This window comes from Fragaria vesca, linkage group LG3 (genome assembly GCF_000184155.1).
Source record: "Fragaria vesca subsp. vesca linkage group LG3, FraVesHawaii_1.0, whole genome shotgun sequence".
NCBI classification, from domain to species: Eukaryota; Viridiplantae; Streptophyta; class Magnoliopsida; order Rosales; family Rosaceae; genus Fragaria; species Fragaria vesca.
Window position 1 is genome coordinate 2,172,918 of NC_020493.1, and position 17,406 is coordinate 2,190,323.

Consider the following 17,406-nt stretch of genomic DNA (forward strand, 5'->3'; position numbering starts at 1 on the left):
TCCAGCTTATGTCAAACTAAAACCGTTAAAGGTCATTAAAACTAAATTGAACTTTTGAAAGCCTTAACGATCACCAAATCATATGAAATTTTGTAGAGGTGATCTACTCATATAGACCTAAGATATGAACGGTGGAGATGTAAAATTATAATCGAGAAGTTTGTGTAATGCCCTATCCCTATAAATGGCTTAAAATAGGGATCCCTCATTGGAAGGGCCGTGAACATCCCTTTCCTTACAAAAAAAAAAACAAATGTACATTAGTTCCATCATCAAAAGCTAGTGCCATAAAACGTTCTTGATTATGTTCAAGAGTACTCCACTGCACTAATTTGAGTACATTTAAAATGAACTTTTTATTGGGTTTACGGATTCGAAAGAGACTTAATACCATAACTTGATTTGTAACGTACAATAATTTCCAGTACATGTAGTCTTCGTGACGATTAGAAAGTGCGCATCACTAGTGTTTTTTTAGGAACTTTTCTTTTTGCGCATATGGTCGGGGTAGTGTTTATGTACCGTTAGAATGTGCATCAGTTTTTCATTACTTGGAAGGTGCAAATGGAGGAGGTTTGAGTCTTGCTTGTACAACTTATTCATGTGTGAGGAGAATAGGCGACATGGTACGTATGGAATTGACTATATGCCACCTACTGAATTGTACAACATTCAAAGATTCTTGTTGAAGCAGCTTATCTTCTAATTCCTTCGTTGTTCTTACCACTTCCACAGTCACGAAACATGAGATCAGTACATTGTAGGGTTTCAATGATCAATAGCATTTCTTCAATGCCATTGCTAAAACCGCAACTTCCACAGTCATGAAACATGAGATTAGTACATAGTAGGGTTTCAATGATCACTTTCATTGCTTCTATGCCATTGCTAAAATGCTTAATCATTTATAGTGTCTTGATTGAACCCAATACACACTAATTTAGGAAGTAATATATTCTCTTTGTTTTTTATACCCTCCTTTCAAATTGTTTGCGGTATCCTAAATGCTTTATAGGTCCAATAACTAATCCACTGAAGGCCCGCTAGCCAACATGACATTGCAGCCCATCTCCTGACCACGTTTATAATTCAGCAACAACATTAAACAACACCAACGTTCAAACTCATGACATAAAGATTTTATATCATGAATTTTCCATGATGAGACCTAATGCATTCACTGCACTACTTACCGTGGTTAAGAAATATATTCTCTTAATGCATCAGATCATATGCTCCTATTGTTCATCTTGGTTAAACAACTGCATAAATCACTTTTAGCTAATTGTACAATTAGCTCTGTCTCCCACTTCCATCAGTGCCTTGCAGCTCTTTCGGCTTATAATGAACTAAAATTTGATGCCGTAGTTGTCTTTTTCTGGATCTCGATTCTTCACTTTCTTTTTTACACTCAATGATCAAACTTAGTTGGTATCAATGGGTCCTGATGTGTTTGCTTATTGATTATTGCCTTTACTATTTCCTGATCTACCTTATCTCCTATTTCTTCAATGAGTGGTAGCTCCTTCCCAATAGCTTATAGTACCTCTCTGTCCATGCATGGTTTTGAGATTTAATGTTAACCAAAATATATCATGGTCGTTTAAATGGACAATATATGGTCTACCATTCATTGCATCGAGGTTTTTTGAGTTGTATGTTAGTATCTAACATGTAATATACGATCAAGGTGAAATAACATCGATGCAGTGTCAATTAGTAATAGATTACGAGTCATTTGTCCCTGTCTAACACAAAATTTTGTGAATAAATCCACCCCTGGTTGTTATGATTTGATTCTCATAAAATGACTCATTTCAGCTTTTGTGTTCTGCATTATTGATCGAAGATGGCCCAGATTATCAATTGTATTCATCTTTGTGGATAACCATCAACTCTTCCCAACCCCTCCCTTCATGTAATGGGACCTATATCTTTGAATATGTAAGTTATGAGGTCCTTAACGAGTTAGGGAATTACAGTCCTAAATTTTCTGGGTCCATGCACCTTTGTTTAACTCAATCATGCATGCTAGTCTACAACAAGTACCTCGCAAGGTTTTCACGCTTTTACACGTTTGTTTTCAAAGGGTTATAAGAAAAAATATCTGGCTCAGCATTATAGCATGAAGCCAAGAGCGTACAGAAGGAAAACTCTTCCATCCCATGAAAGAAGGAAGGAACCTGCAATTCACTGGAAACAAGTTGATTAATTTGATATTGTATGTTTGTGATGCTTATTAATATTTTGGTTTCTTCCTCCCCAAGTTCCCCCAAGTCAATTTCAAGCAGTGTCGACAACATTTTGTTGCAGAAACCAATGCTAGACTTTCATTTCCATTTTCGTTATAAGGTAGAAAGAAAGAAATTAAATATTTTTGTCGGTGAGCTGTTGATTAGCTAATCTAATTGACGTCATAGAAATCATGAGTTCTTATCCTATAAACAATAAAAAGGCAAACTCTCTATTTGAACATACGTCTAACTATATGAGCTCATAATACATGTGACGAAGAGTGTTAGCTTGATAGACCTACACAACTACACTCATTATTTAAGTTCAATAAGTACTGTTATCATTCAGACAAGTTTCACATGCATGTTTAAACTAAGCAAATAGAACTCAAACTCGATGGGAAAATTCTAGGATGTGAACATAACTTTCACTTTATGAACATGTCATATATGATTTTTTGGTGAAATGTCATATATGATATGTATGAAGAATAGTGTTAATTTGATACACATGTTTCACTTGTTTGGTCGTAACTTAAAACTCTAGAAGTACGTCGATCCACCATTGAAACAAGTCGTACTCTATGAGCTCATAATTCACTTAAAGAAGAGTGTTAGCTTGGTAGACCGTATACTCATTATGTAAGAGTAGTGCTATCAATTAGAACTCGAACTCAATACAGACATACCTTCACTATATGAACATAACAGATATGATATATATGAAGAATAGTGTTGGTTTTGGTATGCATCTTTCACTCTCACATTCGTAACTCAAATCTCTACGAGTCGATCCATGATGTAAAACAAGTCACACATGTTCTCGTCATCTCGTGTATAGCTCAAAATTGCTAATGACATTGGCTTCTTTTGCCATGGACCCGAAGTGTTCTCTTAGTTGCAGAAAAGGGCCTCTGTTTAATGATGAGACTTCTTCAATGGTTACACACAATTACCTCTAGCTCTTGTTAAATCCAAGAGCGTCCCTTTGCTCATCTGTGTCCTCCACGATAAGCCAAAAGGGTACCCCAAATCAAAACCTTACCCCCACAAAAAATGACCTAATTCAGGGTCCACTCTTTTTGATTCTCCTCTGTTTTTCTTCACCGTTTCATAGCTTTCATCTCCATTTCCCCACCTACCCATTACCATCAACCTCAAATTCAATTCCCCCATAACTCGCCCGTGACGAAATTGTACCCAGTTCACAGTACATTGTCTCATTGTCTGGTAGTAAAAACAAAAAACCAACAGTAAAAGGGTTACCTAATGGTAAAAGGAAATTCATATTTCACATTGATGCTCATCGTTCCCTATCTTACAAACTAAAATCATAACCAAGTAACCAAAAAATGGGAACCAATCCAACATGGAGTACATGTCTTATGTGTTTTTTTTTTTCTTCACCCCGATCCTTTTTACACAACATTCCATGTTCCCATTTTACCACCCCTTCTGCAAACCCTAGTGACGGTGGTGCACACACTCGACTGGAGTGACTGGGAACCTAGCACTATCAGTGCAGTAGTCATAGACCATGTGGTGGTTCTTAACCCAAACCAGCTGGTGGTTCTGGTGGACGTTAAGCTCGGACAGCACAGGCTCATCCCACCAGTACTTCTTGTCTCCATTGCTGCTGCTGCACTTCTTGGCGTTTTCGGCTCCAGCCACGGAAGCCGGGCACTCACAGGCATTGATGTCAAAGCCTTTGTAAGATGCAACAAAGGGTCCATGGGACCAATCGGTCTTGACCCTCCCGCCCTGTGTGGCCCAGTCGTCAGCGTTCCAGATTGAGCTGTACACCCCCATAGCCTGGTCCTTGGGGAAGGGCAACCCCTTGCTTTCCATGTTGGTGTGTACCCTAATCGGAGTCTCGTCTACTAGAAATCTACAAAAATGAAGCAATGCATTAGATTAAGAGGGATAATAATAACAGTGATTCTTGCTAATGACAAAGGCAAATAGACCAAAACAGACCCTACAGACATCATCATGCAAGATTCGTTGCCCTTTTTCATGGGGTACCCCAAACTTTGTTGTTTTACTTTCCAGCTTTCATATCATCCCCCACAATCCCACACTGGGTTCGTGTATCATAGCATTTACATGATTGACTCCCACAGTCAAAAAGAAAAAACCATTTACTAAGAGCCGGAAAGTAATTTGTGCTTACACTACTTGGCGCTGGTTCCAGAAAATGGAGTAGGAGTGGAAGTCCGTAGTTGGGTCGAACCAAAGGTCGAGCCTTTGCTCTCTGTTGCCAACGCCATTGATGTAGAGGTTGGTCTGAACAGAGTAAGGCTCCCCTGTAGTGTTGCCCAGAAACTCGAAATCAAACTCATTATGCAGTGGACCGTCCGATGACATCTGCAAAAGTAAATTCAATACCGACGTCAGAGTCGCTGGAATTCCATCAATTTCCATTAGCATAAAGACAATAGGAATTGATTGTATAAAGTTACAACCTTTCATCATTTACTGAGATTAAAAAAACAGGGGGATAATCTCATAATGATTGTTAGTTAAAAAATCCAGTATTGACCGGATGAAAACAAAAAACAATGAATGCAGGGATTAAGAATTTTCACGAGGGAAACAGAGAGTAGGTAGAGATACTAAATCCAATCTAGCTGAGCTGTTTTCAATCCAGAAGAATTTAATCTAATAAAATTAAACTATTAAGGATAGGGTAAATTTGGCTCACATAGAAAGCAGTGACAGTTCCGGCAGAGTCACCCTCTACGAGCTTAATCTGTACGGTCACTTTCCCGAACATGTACTTGTTCTTGGATGAGAATCCAGCTCCTGTAAATATTCAAAACCGGTCCAATTAAGATTAACACATAAATAGAGCTCATATCAATGAGATGAAATGAAGAATGAACACTGTACACACCAGAATAATTGTCGAGCTTCATATGGAGAAGCTCGCCCTCGTATGTGAAATGGTCAGAAGCCCAGTAAGGCTGGAAAAGCTCATCGAATTTGGCCGAGCTAACCGGACCCAAAAACAATGAGAGACCCAAAATGACACTCAAAAACAAAGAGGCAGAAGCCATTGAAGAAGAAGAAAGAGCTCAGGAGCTTTGGAATAGTAGAGAAGAGTGAGAGTGAGAAGCTCAGAGTCTGTAGAGACACGAGAAAAACACCACCTTTTTATAGCCCAAGGCTTCCATGAGAAAAAGGACCCCACGTGCCACGTCATCTGAGTTAGCCTCCACGTAGGCAGGCCACGTAGGATTACAAATATCGACGAATTTAAAATTGTAGCCGTTACTCTGCTCCCACTTATGAGTTATGAGCTGGCCAAAGCTGTGCGCCTACGACATGTCTTTAATCCGGAAAAGTAAAGGGTACAGATCTCAGCCAATGAGGGACGAGCACGTGTGGAGTTCCAGCTGGTGCACTGACTTGGCCAGTTGTCACTGGTGATGAGACAAATTTGATGAAAGTTCGAACGTTTAGGTGAGTGGGGCCTAAGCGCTGTGGACGAATGAGAGAAGGGGATTGGGAACTGAAGCCGGGAGAGAGGGACGCGCGGGCGGAGGCGCGTGGTGGGAGAATCTCGGTGTGTGTGGGAAGGCTTTGGCTTTGGCTTTTTGATCAATCTTTGTTTTTGCGCTTTGAGTGATGGAAGTGGCAGTGTGCCAGCTCAGTGTACCAATCGCACTATGCAAAATTCATAATGGCATTTAAACCTTTGTTTTTGTTTGGCATCATCGACATGCGTGCCATATTCATAGAATTTTCAGGTAAGTAAAAATAAAAATAGAGGAATGTTAAATCCCATTAATAATAAATTTACGTAGATTAGGTGTCAGAAATTTCACCGAAACTTTATTTATAATGTTGAAGAAGACACTAACGTGTTTGGTCTCATTTATCGGGCAGATGAAAGAGTCGGTATTCATACAAGGATTATTTGTATTGTTTCGGTTTTAGAAATTTTATCGATACTCTATTTCAAATGTCATACTAACCGTTAAATGAAGTAGACAAATAATGATTTTTTGTATTGTTTCGATTTTAGAAATTTCATCGATACTCTATTTCAAATGTCATACTAACCGTTAAATGAAGTAGACAAATACATCACTTTTCATGTAAGGTTTGTTTCATAAACCCTATAAAGAAATGATTTAAGATGTTTCATTCACGTTTTTTATTTAAGAGTCTGCTGAAACATCGACTTAACGAGATGCATTTGAGAGATTTAAGTCAGTATCACAAGATTTCCTTAGCAGTCACCATTGAAAAAAATAGACTTCCTCAACAAGCCATTTTCGTGCATTTTCATGTAAGATTTGTTTCATAAACCCTATAAATGCACTTTCATGTAACGTTTGTTTCATAAACCCTATATGAAAATGATTTAAGATGTTTCATTCGCTTTTTTTATTTAAAAGTCTGCTGAAACATCGACTTAACGAGATGCATTTGAGAGATTTAAGTCAGTATCACAAGATTTCCTCAGCAGTCACCATAAAAAAAATAGACTTCCTCAACAAGCCATTTTCATGTATTTTCATGCATTTTCATGTAAGATTTGTTTTATAAACCCTATAAGAAAATGATTTAAGATGTTTCATTCGCGTTTTTTATTTAAAAGTCTGCTGAAACATCGATTTAACGAGATGCATTTAAAAGATTTAAGTCAGTATCACAAGATTTCCTCAACAATCACCATCGAAAAAAATAGACTTCCTCAACAAGCCATTGAAGAAGGAAACTGAAGCCTAATCACCACTCTCAGTGCACTTAACGAAAGAATGACGGATATAGAGCCCTACTCTTAATATTGTTTGTTTTGTTAGTATGAGAGCATTGAAGGATGCATTGGTTCTGGAATGGGACTACTACTATAGTTCTAGAGAAGCTGAGAGAATGGGTGAGAGTGTGGTCCAACTTGGATAATAATAGATAGTGATGCCCCATTTTAAATAGGGCTTGATGCTCCATTATTAGAAGCTTTATGCTCTAAATACAAATGGCTAATCATGCTTTCTCCATAAGCCACACAGGCAATAAAACTATGTCATATCTTAATTACTCGTGTTTAAAATTAGAAAAGTACTGGAGCTACCGGAAAGAAATACAAAACTGGTAAACTTTTTTTGGTAAATACAGTACATTATTACATTTTACATTTTAGTTTTAAAATCTGCAAAAGAACTGTGAACTGTGAAGTGTGCTTTATACAGCCTTAGAAAAAGGTACTGAACTTGGGCAATGAATGGCTCGAATCCAAATGGCTTTGGATACTCTGGTGAGTCTAGTCACTGGTGTTGTAGTACACAAGCCGTGCTATTTGTATTTACTTGGCAGGACAGTAGGGTTCAATTGTATGGACTATGGAGTACCGTTCTTCTATATAAGATTAATATTATCACATCCTTCCATTCAGAAAAAAAAAATTATCATCATTTCATTCAAAAAAGAGGAAAAACAAAAACAGAATCATTCCGCTGGAGAAAGAAACAGCTGCAAATTATTTAGTGTAGAAAGTTACCGCTTTTAACGCTTGTACCGTTTACGTCGTTTACATTAACAATAAAAAAATTTATATTATAAATAAATGTTGATCTTACTTCTCTACATTTTAAAATCAAAATGCAGTAAAATATGTAAAGAAGTAAGATCAGTCTGAGCTTAAAGAAATAGAAGTATGCGTGAGACTTGTTCAACACGAGGGTGGATGAGTGGATTACACTAAAACAATGAATTTAAATCTAGATTAATATATTTAGAATATGTCGTACAAGTTCTCTGTTGCGATCTCATTCTCACAGAGTACATAGTATGTCGCACTGATCAAACAATCCTGCGATATATGTTATCACTTTTTTTTACATGCAATCTCTGCAAAATGTATCAAAAACAATAAATAAAAATAAACTCATAATCGATTTTGGTTAATTATTCTCAAATTCCTAGAATTCAAAGATATAGAAATTCAAATCATCTGCCAGCAAGAATGATTGCAATTGATGGTTTCTTGCACACAAAAACAGTCTCAGAGCAAAAGGGTATGGGGATAGCTATGAGCCTATGACCCATCATCACAATTTACATACAGGGAAATTTAAGACTTAGTAGAACCGAAGAAGCAATATAGGATAGGCCTTCATCACCTTCATGGGGTCACAGACACCATTCTTGGCAAACCAGCTCAGAAACCTACCAGTTCAGAAACCTACCAGTTCTAACAGTTCATTTTCGAAGCATCGCAGACCTCTAAATTTGGATCGCAATCATTCCCCGTGTCCCTCCCTCTGAGATTCAATCTAAACCACCGTGGAGCACACAGAAAGTGAAGAAAAAACCACACATGGGTTCAGGATTAAAAGAAAAAAATGAAGGAATTTGATCACGTTTCTGGGATTTGTAAATTAGAAAAGGAATGAAAATGACGCAATAATGCCAAGAGATATAGGATAACTGATTAAACAATGACTTTGATTTGATGATGGAGCGGAGTAGATAGATGGTGGTAGAGTGCACGCATCTTGACGTCAATATGTCTTATCGATCCGAATGATGATGATGTTGCTGCCTTCAATGTTTACTGACTTGATCCCACTTCGCCGATCTCCTGGCCCATCACCCACCGGTGGTTTAGCTTTAGGGTTTCGCAGCTGATGAATTATATATATATTACACGATGAGATTATACCACCATTTCTCAAGCGTCTTGCTCTTATCTGAGTGTTAAGAAGCTAATACGAGTAAAAATTCGGAACCTATTTCATGTTATGTGTCAATATTTCACAGGATGAAATAGATAGAAGAGAGCTAACGAGACAATAACTTGAAAACTTTTTCATGTTATGTTTCGATATTTCACACGATGAAATAGACAGAAGTGAGCTAAATGAGACAATGACCCCGAAATTGTTCAGTGAATATAACTTCGAAGTTAGGTGTGAAAATATTTCAAGTATCGCGTAAGATGTAGTATAGATAAGACAAAGTTACGTAAATGCAGACAAAATGTTACTGTTGTTTCGAAGAAAATTTAGAACCTAGCCAATGTGTTGTGCGGAAGGATGGGCTGTTTTTGTTTCCATGAGCGAGGATTGATGTCATGGTGTAGTTTCTACAGGAACGAGGAGATGAGAGCGAACTGGGCACGTGAAATGCGTTTGAATTATTTTAGGGTTTCGATTTTCATGGGAGGTGACGGATGTTTGCATTGGAAATCAGAAGTCACCAATCAAAGACAGAGAGAGCTAAATGCAAAAGCTCAATCTAGCACACGTGACACCATATAATATACAGATTATTTTTTAATATAATATACACATTGACAGAAGTGAGATGCAAAATTTGATGTCACGTGCAGACAAGCTTTACCTCTCTGTGTATCGAACTCCATTATTTTCTTGCAAATGCGAAACCTGCAAAACCACCTTGGAAAGTTGGAAGCCATTGCATAGATTTGGCTCATGCTAATGAGCTTTTGTGATCTCAAATGATACCTGGGGTGTTGGTTTTGTTCTTGCCCTTCAATGGGAATCATTCACTTCTTCAGTCTTTTGTGATCGGAATAGTTCATTCTCCCGGCAAGCGAATTTTGAGATCCAAACGAGGCCCAGGAGTTTATTGTTTGAGAATTAGGAGCGGCAGTTTTCAAAGTGCAATGCCCTACTGTCACAAGTTCCAAGCACAAAACATAAATGTTGGGTGAATACCTAACATGGTGTGGGTGTGATTGTATTGATTGTGGCACTGAGAGACGTGTGAATCTCATCAGGTGCCAATGACTCAAATTGCACAACAAGAAACAGTATGTAATCCCAGATCAGGGAGGAAAATTAGAATTCTATTTCTGCAGAAGAACTTGATCGAATGGCTGTGATCCAGAACCAAATAGCTTCTCATCACCCAACTGATTCTCTTTAAACAAGTTATATCCAGGAATTATACAATCCTCGTATAGTGAAAGCTTTATCTGAACTGTGCTAACAATGTTTGAAGCTGTCAAGAGTTTGTAAAATGATTTGAGAAAAAGGCGAAGAATTGCCACGAAAGGCACATTAAAGTTCTTAGACAAGACTATACTCCTTTATGCCTAAGATAATCCTATTTACAACATCAACTGGCAAAGCATAGGCTGGATCTATGGGTTTCACCCCTGGATATTCAAGAAGGGAAAGTCCTGCATCAACAAGCACCAACCTCAGTCAAATGATATACACTGGCAAGTAAACAACCAAGACAAAAAGTATAAGCGAAGATTTTCTTTTGTTTACATCCGATCTCATCTTGCTGAGTGATACATACAGAAGGTAAATAAGAATTTATATCTTATGTAAACATTTTGGAAATTATGACTAATATCCCATCTAGAAGCATAGGCTCCAAATGGGAATCCACTGTGATCCTTGAGAAATACTCTTAACAGTTTTATTAAATAAAACAACAGGGCAGAACCAAAGCAATTCTGTACCTGCTACACCAAAGTATGTATGGTAGGCATCACAGGCATCATCTGGTCTGTCAGAAATTCCTCCATTCTCAATGTCCTGAAAGTTTTAATATTTAAACACATCATCTCAGATAAATTCATACTCGCATGATTACAATTTCACTTTGGAAATTCCTAAAGAATATACTAAATATACAAACAGGTTAGGTAAAACCTGACAGTCTAAAATGAACTTGGCAAGCTTTTCCTTATCGATCCAATGAACTCTGTCAATCATGATCAAACTAGAGAGAACCCACCAAGAGTAGCACACCTGAAACAAAGCGGAAATGCAGTGAAGAAGATTCCAGTAATGCTATAGAAATTCACATTTCAATCATGAAACCACCATGAGTATCTCTCGGGATGGCCATCCACACCCACCAAAGCAGAAAAAAATGAACCACAAATGTAGCAAGGTAGTTCGAGAATGATAAAAGAAAGGGAAAAATACTGTATAGTTATTGTGGTTTGAAGTCGACATCTGTTTAGTCCTTATGGTTTTATTTTAATCTGAATAAAGTCATGATTTTTTATCCAAATAGTCATTCTGACAATTTTCTCGATTAAAGGCCACGTCAGCAATTTAACTGAGAAAATTGACGAAAGGATTATTTGGATGAAAAATCGTGACTTTAAGGACTATTCAAATTAAAATAAAACCAGAAGGACTAAACAGATGTTGACTTCAAACCATAAGGACTAAACAAATTTCAATTCTAAAAGAAACATATGCAATTTAATTTTTCAGAAAACAAAAATTATAAAATAAAATACAATGCAACACCTACATCAGGAAGCTTCTCTGGACGGCCATTAAGACCTCCTGCTTTAACTTGCCGCTCACACAACCACCATCCAAGAAGGTCCTTGTCAATACGATGTAGAGATCCTGTGATAGCAAGAGCACCCACGCAACAGAAAACTGCATCACAATGGACATAGCAGATCATCCATATTGAGTTTATATCGGCATATATATAGCACAACTGCACGATCACTATTCCTTACTGGATCAGACATGTTGTTTTATGTTAAGATTGTAGATACATCTATACACTTGGGACAAAAGATTTAAGAAGATATGTATCGAGGTACCAGATAAGTTACTCTGAAGATCAGTTTCTCTAAAATGTCAACAGATTGTACACGTATGACATAATAAATCAGTAGACAAATTCAAAAACACATGCATCAGTTCATGGCGATTGATTTTTTTTTTCCCTGTTCTTAAAGGTTATCACAAAATTCATCTTTCAACCAAGTCAGCAATGTCACTGACAAATATCTTAACTGAAAAGGAAAAAACAAAAGAATGACAATCTAAGCTTAAAACTTGTTTAGCAAGATCAGGTGCTATTGCCATTGAAAAGAAAAGAAAGAAACACCATGAATAATGTATAAAATTCCCTACTCGAAGGTACAACTGATAATGATAGTGATTGAATCTGTCCTAAGCATGAACCCTTCTGGAAAACCTATACACAATTTCTATAACAAGAAAAAAGAAAAGATAGAAGAAGCCAAAAATAGATACATAACATGACGATATGATTAAGCTTTAAACAGTGAGTGAATAACAGAGTATGACTAAACCCTAAAACCAAGTATGCGTATGACATAACAGAGTTAGAGTCGTTCAGGGTAGATAACATACTTTGACCTGCATGAGACTCCCCACCAGGGGTGCATCCAAATCCGCCATCATGATTTTTACAACTCAAAATGTAGTCCACAGCCTTCTCTACATTAATTTTATCCAAACGATGTAGTAATGCTAGACAACAGATGGCAATATATGAAAACCTAAGAAGGAAAAATAATATTCTTAGTTGGTTTGTAGTTTCATTTTGTTTTCAATATCTTTCATTTGTTATGCGGAACAGAAAATAAACTGTAAGTGGATCATGCTTTAAATAAAGGTACAGTAACTTAACATATCATACTATACAAAGGAAATAAAAAAAGAGTACCGCGTATCAACTTCACCCCAAATGTCCCCAGAAAATGAGCCATCTTCATTCTGCAGCCCAGCTACATCTGAGTTGAGTGTTAAGCCAGACAAAATTCGCTAAATCAATTCATGCCCCTTTCATCAATAGTCAGTAGCTTACTTAGTAAATTCCTGTCTCTACTCAAAATACTTCTATAAGCTCTAATTTATACGCTTCCTTCAACACATAGGCCAATTGAAAAAGTAATGAAGATTTATTACAAAGTCTAAAAAATATATATACCAAAGGATACAATTTGCAATCTTCTCGATATCCAATACATCAACATTGTCAAATAAGGCCAAAACCTGCACAGCACTTAAGGTATATAGTATGTGCGGGTCATGTCCAATGTTACCACCAAAACCACCTGCATAAACAACACCATAATCAACATTCTCCTTACAACTCTAAATCACCAAGAAACACTGAGGATAAAAGTAAAAGTACAAGTTTACTATTGTTGGGGGTAAGAAATCTATACGAGCTAAATACCTGATTCATGCTGGCACTGGAGAACCTCCGAAACAACTTCATTGACGTCAACAGTGTCAAGCTTTCCCAAAAGGTCAAGAGTGGTCAAACCCCAGTATGCCCCATTCAATCTTATATGCTCCATCAAAACTGATTCATAAGAGTCCTTTTCCTGAGATAGCATCACATTGTTGTTAACATTATGTATAATATATAAACCAAAACATCTATTTGTGTAGTTGGACTCAAAATTCAACCTGTGCCTTCGATAGAATGAATTGAACATGTTTGCTAGCTGCCAGCTCCACCATCTGCTAAAATTTAAGCAAAAGAGTAAAGGAGAGCACCCTTCAAACAAAGACTAAACTCAGTATCAAAAGATCCAACTACAACTCAAAATCAATCCATAGTAAATAAATATCAGAGAAGCATCCTCAACAAAGTAAATGAATTTTGAAATAAAAAATTTTGGGGATATTTCTGAAACCATAAAATGTTGATCTCCATCTCTCTCCCAAACTCCCCAAATCACCGCTTCTAGAGATTTCTGATTGGTGTCGAGTTAGTCATGAAGCCAGATTTTGGAGAGAAAAAAAGGATGAACTCAGTGGGCAAGAAACCCGTCTTGACTTCCAATTGTATTTCTGATTTAATCTCCATATGGTTTAATTTCTGTTATGTGTGAATAACTTTGTTTGAACATTGAATGCTTGCTGGCAAAGATTATGTGCATCAGCCGAAACGCATTACACAGGTATTGTTTCTTAATCTTACTAAACCTAAATGGGTCCATCACTGGCTTATTGTGGACTGAATTGAGTAAACTTTTGCTTGCAATAAATTAGTGACTTCTGTAGAGAGGGTATTTTAGCTAGTAAGTTTCTTGGTGGACCTTGAGTAATATGTGTGTATGTGTAAGTATATCTATAGGGTGTAATCTCTTGTTGCTTTAAGCATCCTTTGTGTGATAGAGTGTTTCTGTATGAAGGATTCCAATTTGATGAGAAGTGTGATCACCTTAGTTCTTTGTTATATTACCAACTTCTTCATTACGGACTATCAGTATATTGATTTATAAAGATTGCTTATTAGTTGGGAACTATCAGGCAAATGAGGGATGAAATATACTGATAACTACAGAGCATAGTGACTAGTTTTTCAGTTTATTGGTTATCTAGAGTCCATTGCTTATGCTAAGAAGAAAAGGAGTGAAAGTGGTAGTCACCATTATAATGTCATCACTTCTTATTTTCGGTTTCATTATCTGCATCTTTGATCGGATTAGGAAGACACAAAGGAGGCTTAGGAGAGGTAATTACATCTCATGAATAAGTGCCTCTACATCTTATCTACATATTATGAACTCCCTTAAAGATTAGTGCACTTCATTTTTCATTTTTCTCTACTGAACAAGTTTCGATAAATCAGCTGAAAGCAGAGAGGAACCATACGAAGAACACATGGAAGACCTAATCTTTGATCATGATACTATTTCCGCTGCTACCACTAATGGGAAAACTTTCCAATTCCACTTGGATGAATACGGCTTCAACTAATCTCTATCTCTTACACCCAGAAACTACCAATTAACTATCTTGTAAATTGTAATCAAAACAACAACAAAACCCAACAGAAAGATCACAGATCAAATTTTGCACCATAAATATTCATATCAAGGTGAACCCAGAAATCTTAAATCACTCAACTAAACTCCCATTAAATCGATTAGCCGGAAAATAAAAAATAATAAAACGTAAACAGTGAATCAGATATGGAAAGACGATTCTTACTTCTGATGTTTCTGCAAAACTAGTTTGGTTTCTTCTTCTCTGCTCAAGTCTTAACGACTTCGTATGATGACGGCTGATGTTAAAACCCCTCGTGTTATTCTCTACAAAAAAAAGAAGTATTCAAGTGTTATAATTATACAATAAAAAAATTAAAGAAAACCGCGGCCCAATACTGTATGTGTGGCAAATTGAAATCAACCAGGGGCCTTTACCCTAGGCCCATGATGTTAAATAAAAGCCCAAAGAAGAAAAATCCCTGTATGGGTGCAAATTTGAAAAATTATCATGATCATGAACAATTGCTGAAACACATAACATAAATTGCTGAAGGCCCAGTCTGGGACAGCTGTGCTGTGAGAAAAATCATTTTTGAAATTGTTGTGTGAAGAATCATTTCTGATATTGCTGTGAGAAGAATTAGCTGAGGTGTTCGGTAAACTGTTTTTAAAAGTAAGGAAGAAAATTTCGGTGATTACGAAAATTTCGACCCTCCAAAATATGGAAATTTCGACGGAAATTTCAGAGAAAATATTGATTGCAGTAAAAAATGAGAAAATTGACAGAAATTTGAAGAAAAACAAGAAATTTTAAACCAAACTTTAAGAGATGTTTGTTTTCTGTATTATGTACTATATTTGCAATGAAAACCTTGAATAAACATTGATCTATAGGGAGTTGTAGTAAGTTAAGGTAAAAAAGTTAGTGCTGAACCATTAATAATTCTTAAAAGTTTATTTAAAACATCTTTTTTATTTTTAATGGCTGGAAACCCAAAAGGAGGCTAGACCATCACGCCTTATATACATATAATACATTTCACATGGAATTACATGAGTACTTTAAAACCACATAGAAGACCTATGAGGTATAAAATTTTCACTTGCATGGTGCGTTGATAAGAGTTTTACCATCTAGCTTGGTAATGGATTTATAGTTTCAAAGGTTCCTTGAGATATTGTTGACTTGTTATAAGTTGAATAATTCAAGAAAATTTCGTTGGAGAAATTTGTAACATCTTGGGATTTTAGTTTTCTATTTTTAAAATGAAAATTATTTACGAGCTATTTTTATTTCGATTTCTATTATTTTCTTTGTGGTTTTTGAAAATTATTTAAATTTTCGGTTAGTCAAATTTTGTCTTTCGAGCTCATAGGATTAACCTAGACGTCGTTACGAGTTCGTAAGATTTTTCGAAGCATCGTTTAGACATCAGAGCTATTTTTAATGATTATTGAAAGTTGGTATTATCCAAAAATTTAATTAAAAATAGAAATTCTATGTCGGTTGAATCTCAGCCCTTGGATGGTTTTTATATAGAGGAAAAGAGAATGGGATCAGATCAGTTCAAACCGACCCCGACTCCATTTCTAGCCTCTCACCAGCGACTGATCAACCCGGATGGTTCTCTATCCTCCGGCAACGGAGAGGAGCAAGGCGGGTGGTGACGGTTTCATCTCGTCCTCCCCATCCTCCCTGCGGTCTCTATTTTGTCAAAGGAGCTTCGGTCAAGGAGATTCGAGCAGAAGAAGGAGAGGCTAGGTTCGCTGGCGAGTTTACTATTGCGGCCAAGTCGTGGTATCTCATCGGTGTGGATAGCTTCATCTCCTCATCCTCGATGTCCCTGGGGCTTTAGCTTGTCCATACGAGGTTAGATGAGGGAGAATCGAAGGAGAAAAGCTTCTGAGTTTTTCTGGTCAAGGTTCGGTGTTTTCCGGCGAAGTTGTGTTCGACTCAGGTATCAATCTTCATCTACTAGTCGACCTCTACCTGTTTATATGCTTGAATTCGAGATTGGTTGAAGTTTGGAGGAAGTTGGGTTTTAGGCAGTGGAGGACTGCTGTACGTGCCGTTGTGCACGGCGGCGACGACGGCGATTTTGGGAGTTGGCTTCCGGCCTCATTAGTATATTGAATTGGTGTGAGTGATTGCAGATGCTTGAATTTGGGAATTGGAGGAGTTGATGATTTTGGGTTTGCCGTTCATATCAGGTCACTGTGTTTGGTGTTTGCAACAGCAGTATGTGGTTCACTTTTGATTTTGGTTGTTTGATATATTGTTTTACAGTGTTGAAAATTTGAGAAGTTGGATGAATAGTAGCCATTGTTATTGCTATTTTTCTGGGTGATTTCACCAGTTTCAGCCAGATATTGAAAGTATCGAAAATATCGCGAAATATCGATAGTTTCATACCAAAATTTCTGAGGTGAGAAAAAAATTTCAGTGTGTGAAAAAAAATGATATTTCGATGAAAATATCGATTTTTTCTTTCTTATTTAAAGTGATGTGAGAACCAAAAACTATTTTGAGTGTTTGTTAAGTTGTAAGTAAAAGGTGTTTTGAGTGCATATAGTAACTAAAATGGTCATACATGTTAAAATTGAAGTTGATATATAATTTGGTTAACATATCAATGATAAACTTTGAATAACTACTTGCAACAAATGAAA

At 36.8% G+C, this 17,406-nt stretch overlaps 2 protein-coding genes across 2 annotated transcripts; both read right to left on the bottom strand.

The window, feature by feature from the left end:
- Window positions 1-3,505: 3,505 nt before the first annotated feature.
- On the bottom strand, window positions 3,506-5,364 carry LOC101301079 (xyloglucan endotransglucosylase/hydrolase protein 9-like). Its single transcript, XM_004293438.1, has 4 exons — window positions 5,131-5,364; window positions 4,939-5,039; window positions 4,408-4,601; window positions 3,506-4,122 (listed from the first exon to the last, which is right to left on the bottom strand). The coding sequence occupies exons 1-4, from the start codon at window positions 5,291-5,293 to the stop codon at window positions 3,699-3,701; spliced, it is 882 nt and encodes a 293-aa protein (XP_004293486.1). The 5' UTR covers window positions 5,294-5,364; the 3' UTR covers window positions 3,506-3,698.
- Window positions 5,365-10,022: 4,658 nt separating this feature from the next.
- LOC101299746 (geranylgeranyl transferase type-2 subunit beta-like) lies at window positions 10,023-15,033 on the bottom strand. The gene is made up of 10 exons (XM_004293433.1): window positions 14,960-15,033; window positions 13,427-13,480; window positions 13,191-13,341; window positions 12,949-13,065; window positions 12,675-12,741; window positions 12,359-12,507; window positions 11,493-11,626; window positions 10,877-10,975; window positions 10,684-10,759; window positions 10,023-10,392 (listed from the first exon to the last, which is right to left on the bottom strand). The coding sequence occupies exons 2-10, from the start codon at window positions 13,478-13,480 to the stop codon at window positions 10,280-10,282; spliced, it is 960 nt and encodes a 319-aa protein (XP_004293481.1). The 5' UTR covers window positions 14,960-15,033; the 3' UTR covers window positions 10,023-10,279.
- Between the last annotated feature and the right edge of the window lie 2,373 nt (window positions 15,034-17,406).

What these genes read in the sequence shown, in the direction of transcription:
- LOC101301079 (XM_004293438.1), bottom strand. Translation starts at nt 5,293, where the DNA reads ATGGCTTCTGCCTCTTTGTTTTTGAGTGTCATTTTGGGTCTCTCATTG. An exon ending in GAAGCTCGACAATTATTCTG is followed by an intron (nt 5,040 to 5,130) that starts GTGTGTACAGTG and finishes GAATATTTACAG; the next exon opens with GAGCTGGATTCTCATCCAAG. An exon ending in GAACTGTCACTGCTTTCTAT is followed by an intron (nt 4,602 to 4,938) that starts GTGAGCCAAATT and finishes TTACTTTTGCAG; the next exon opens with ATGTCATCGGACGGTCCACT.
- LOC101299746 (XM_004293433.1), bottom strand. Translation starts at nt 13,480, where the DNA reads ATGGTGGAGCTGGCAGCTAGCAAACATGTTCAATTCATTCTATCGAAG. An exon ending in TCATTCTATCGAAGGCACAG is followed by an intron (nt 13,342 to 13,426) that starts GTTGAATTTTGA and finishes ATGCTATCTCAG; the next exon opens with GAAAAGGACTCTTATGAATC. An exon ending in TACATACTTTGGTGTAGCAG is followed by an intron (nt 10,393 to 10,683) that starts GTACAGAATTGC and finishes TTGTTGATGCAG; the next exon opens with GACTTTCCCTTCTTGAATAT.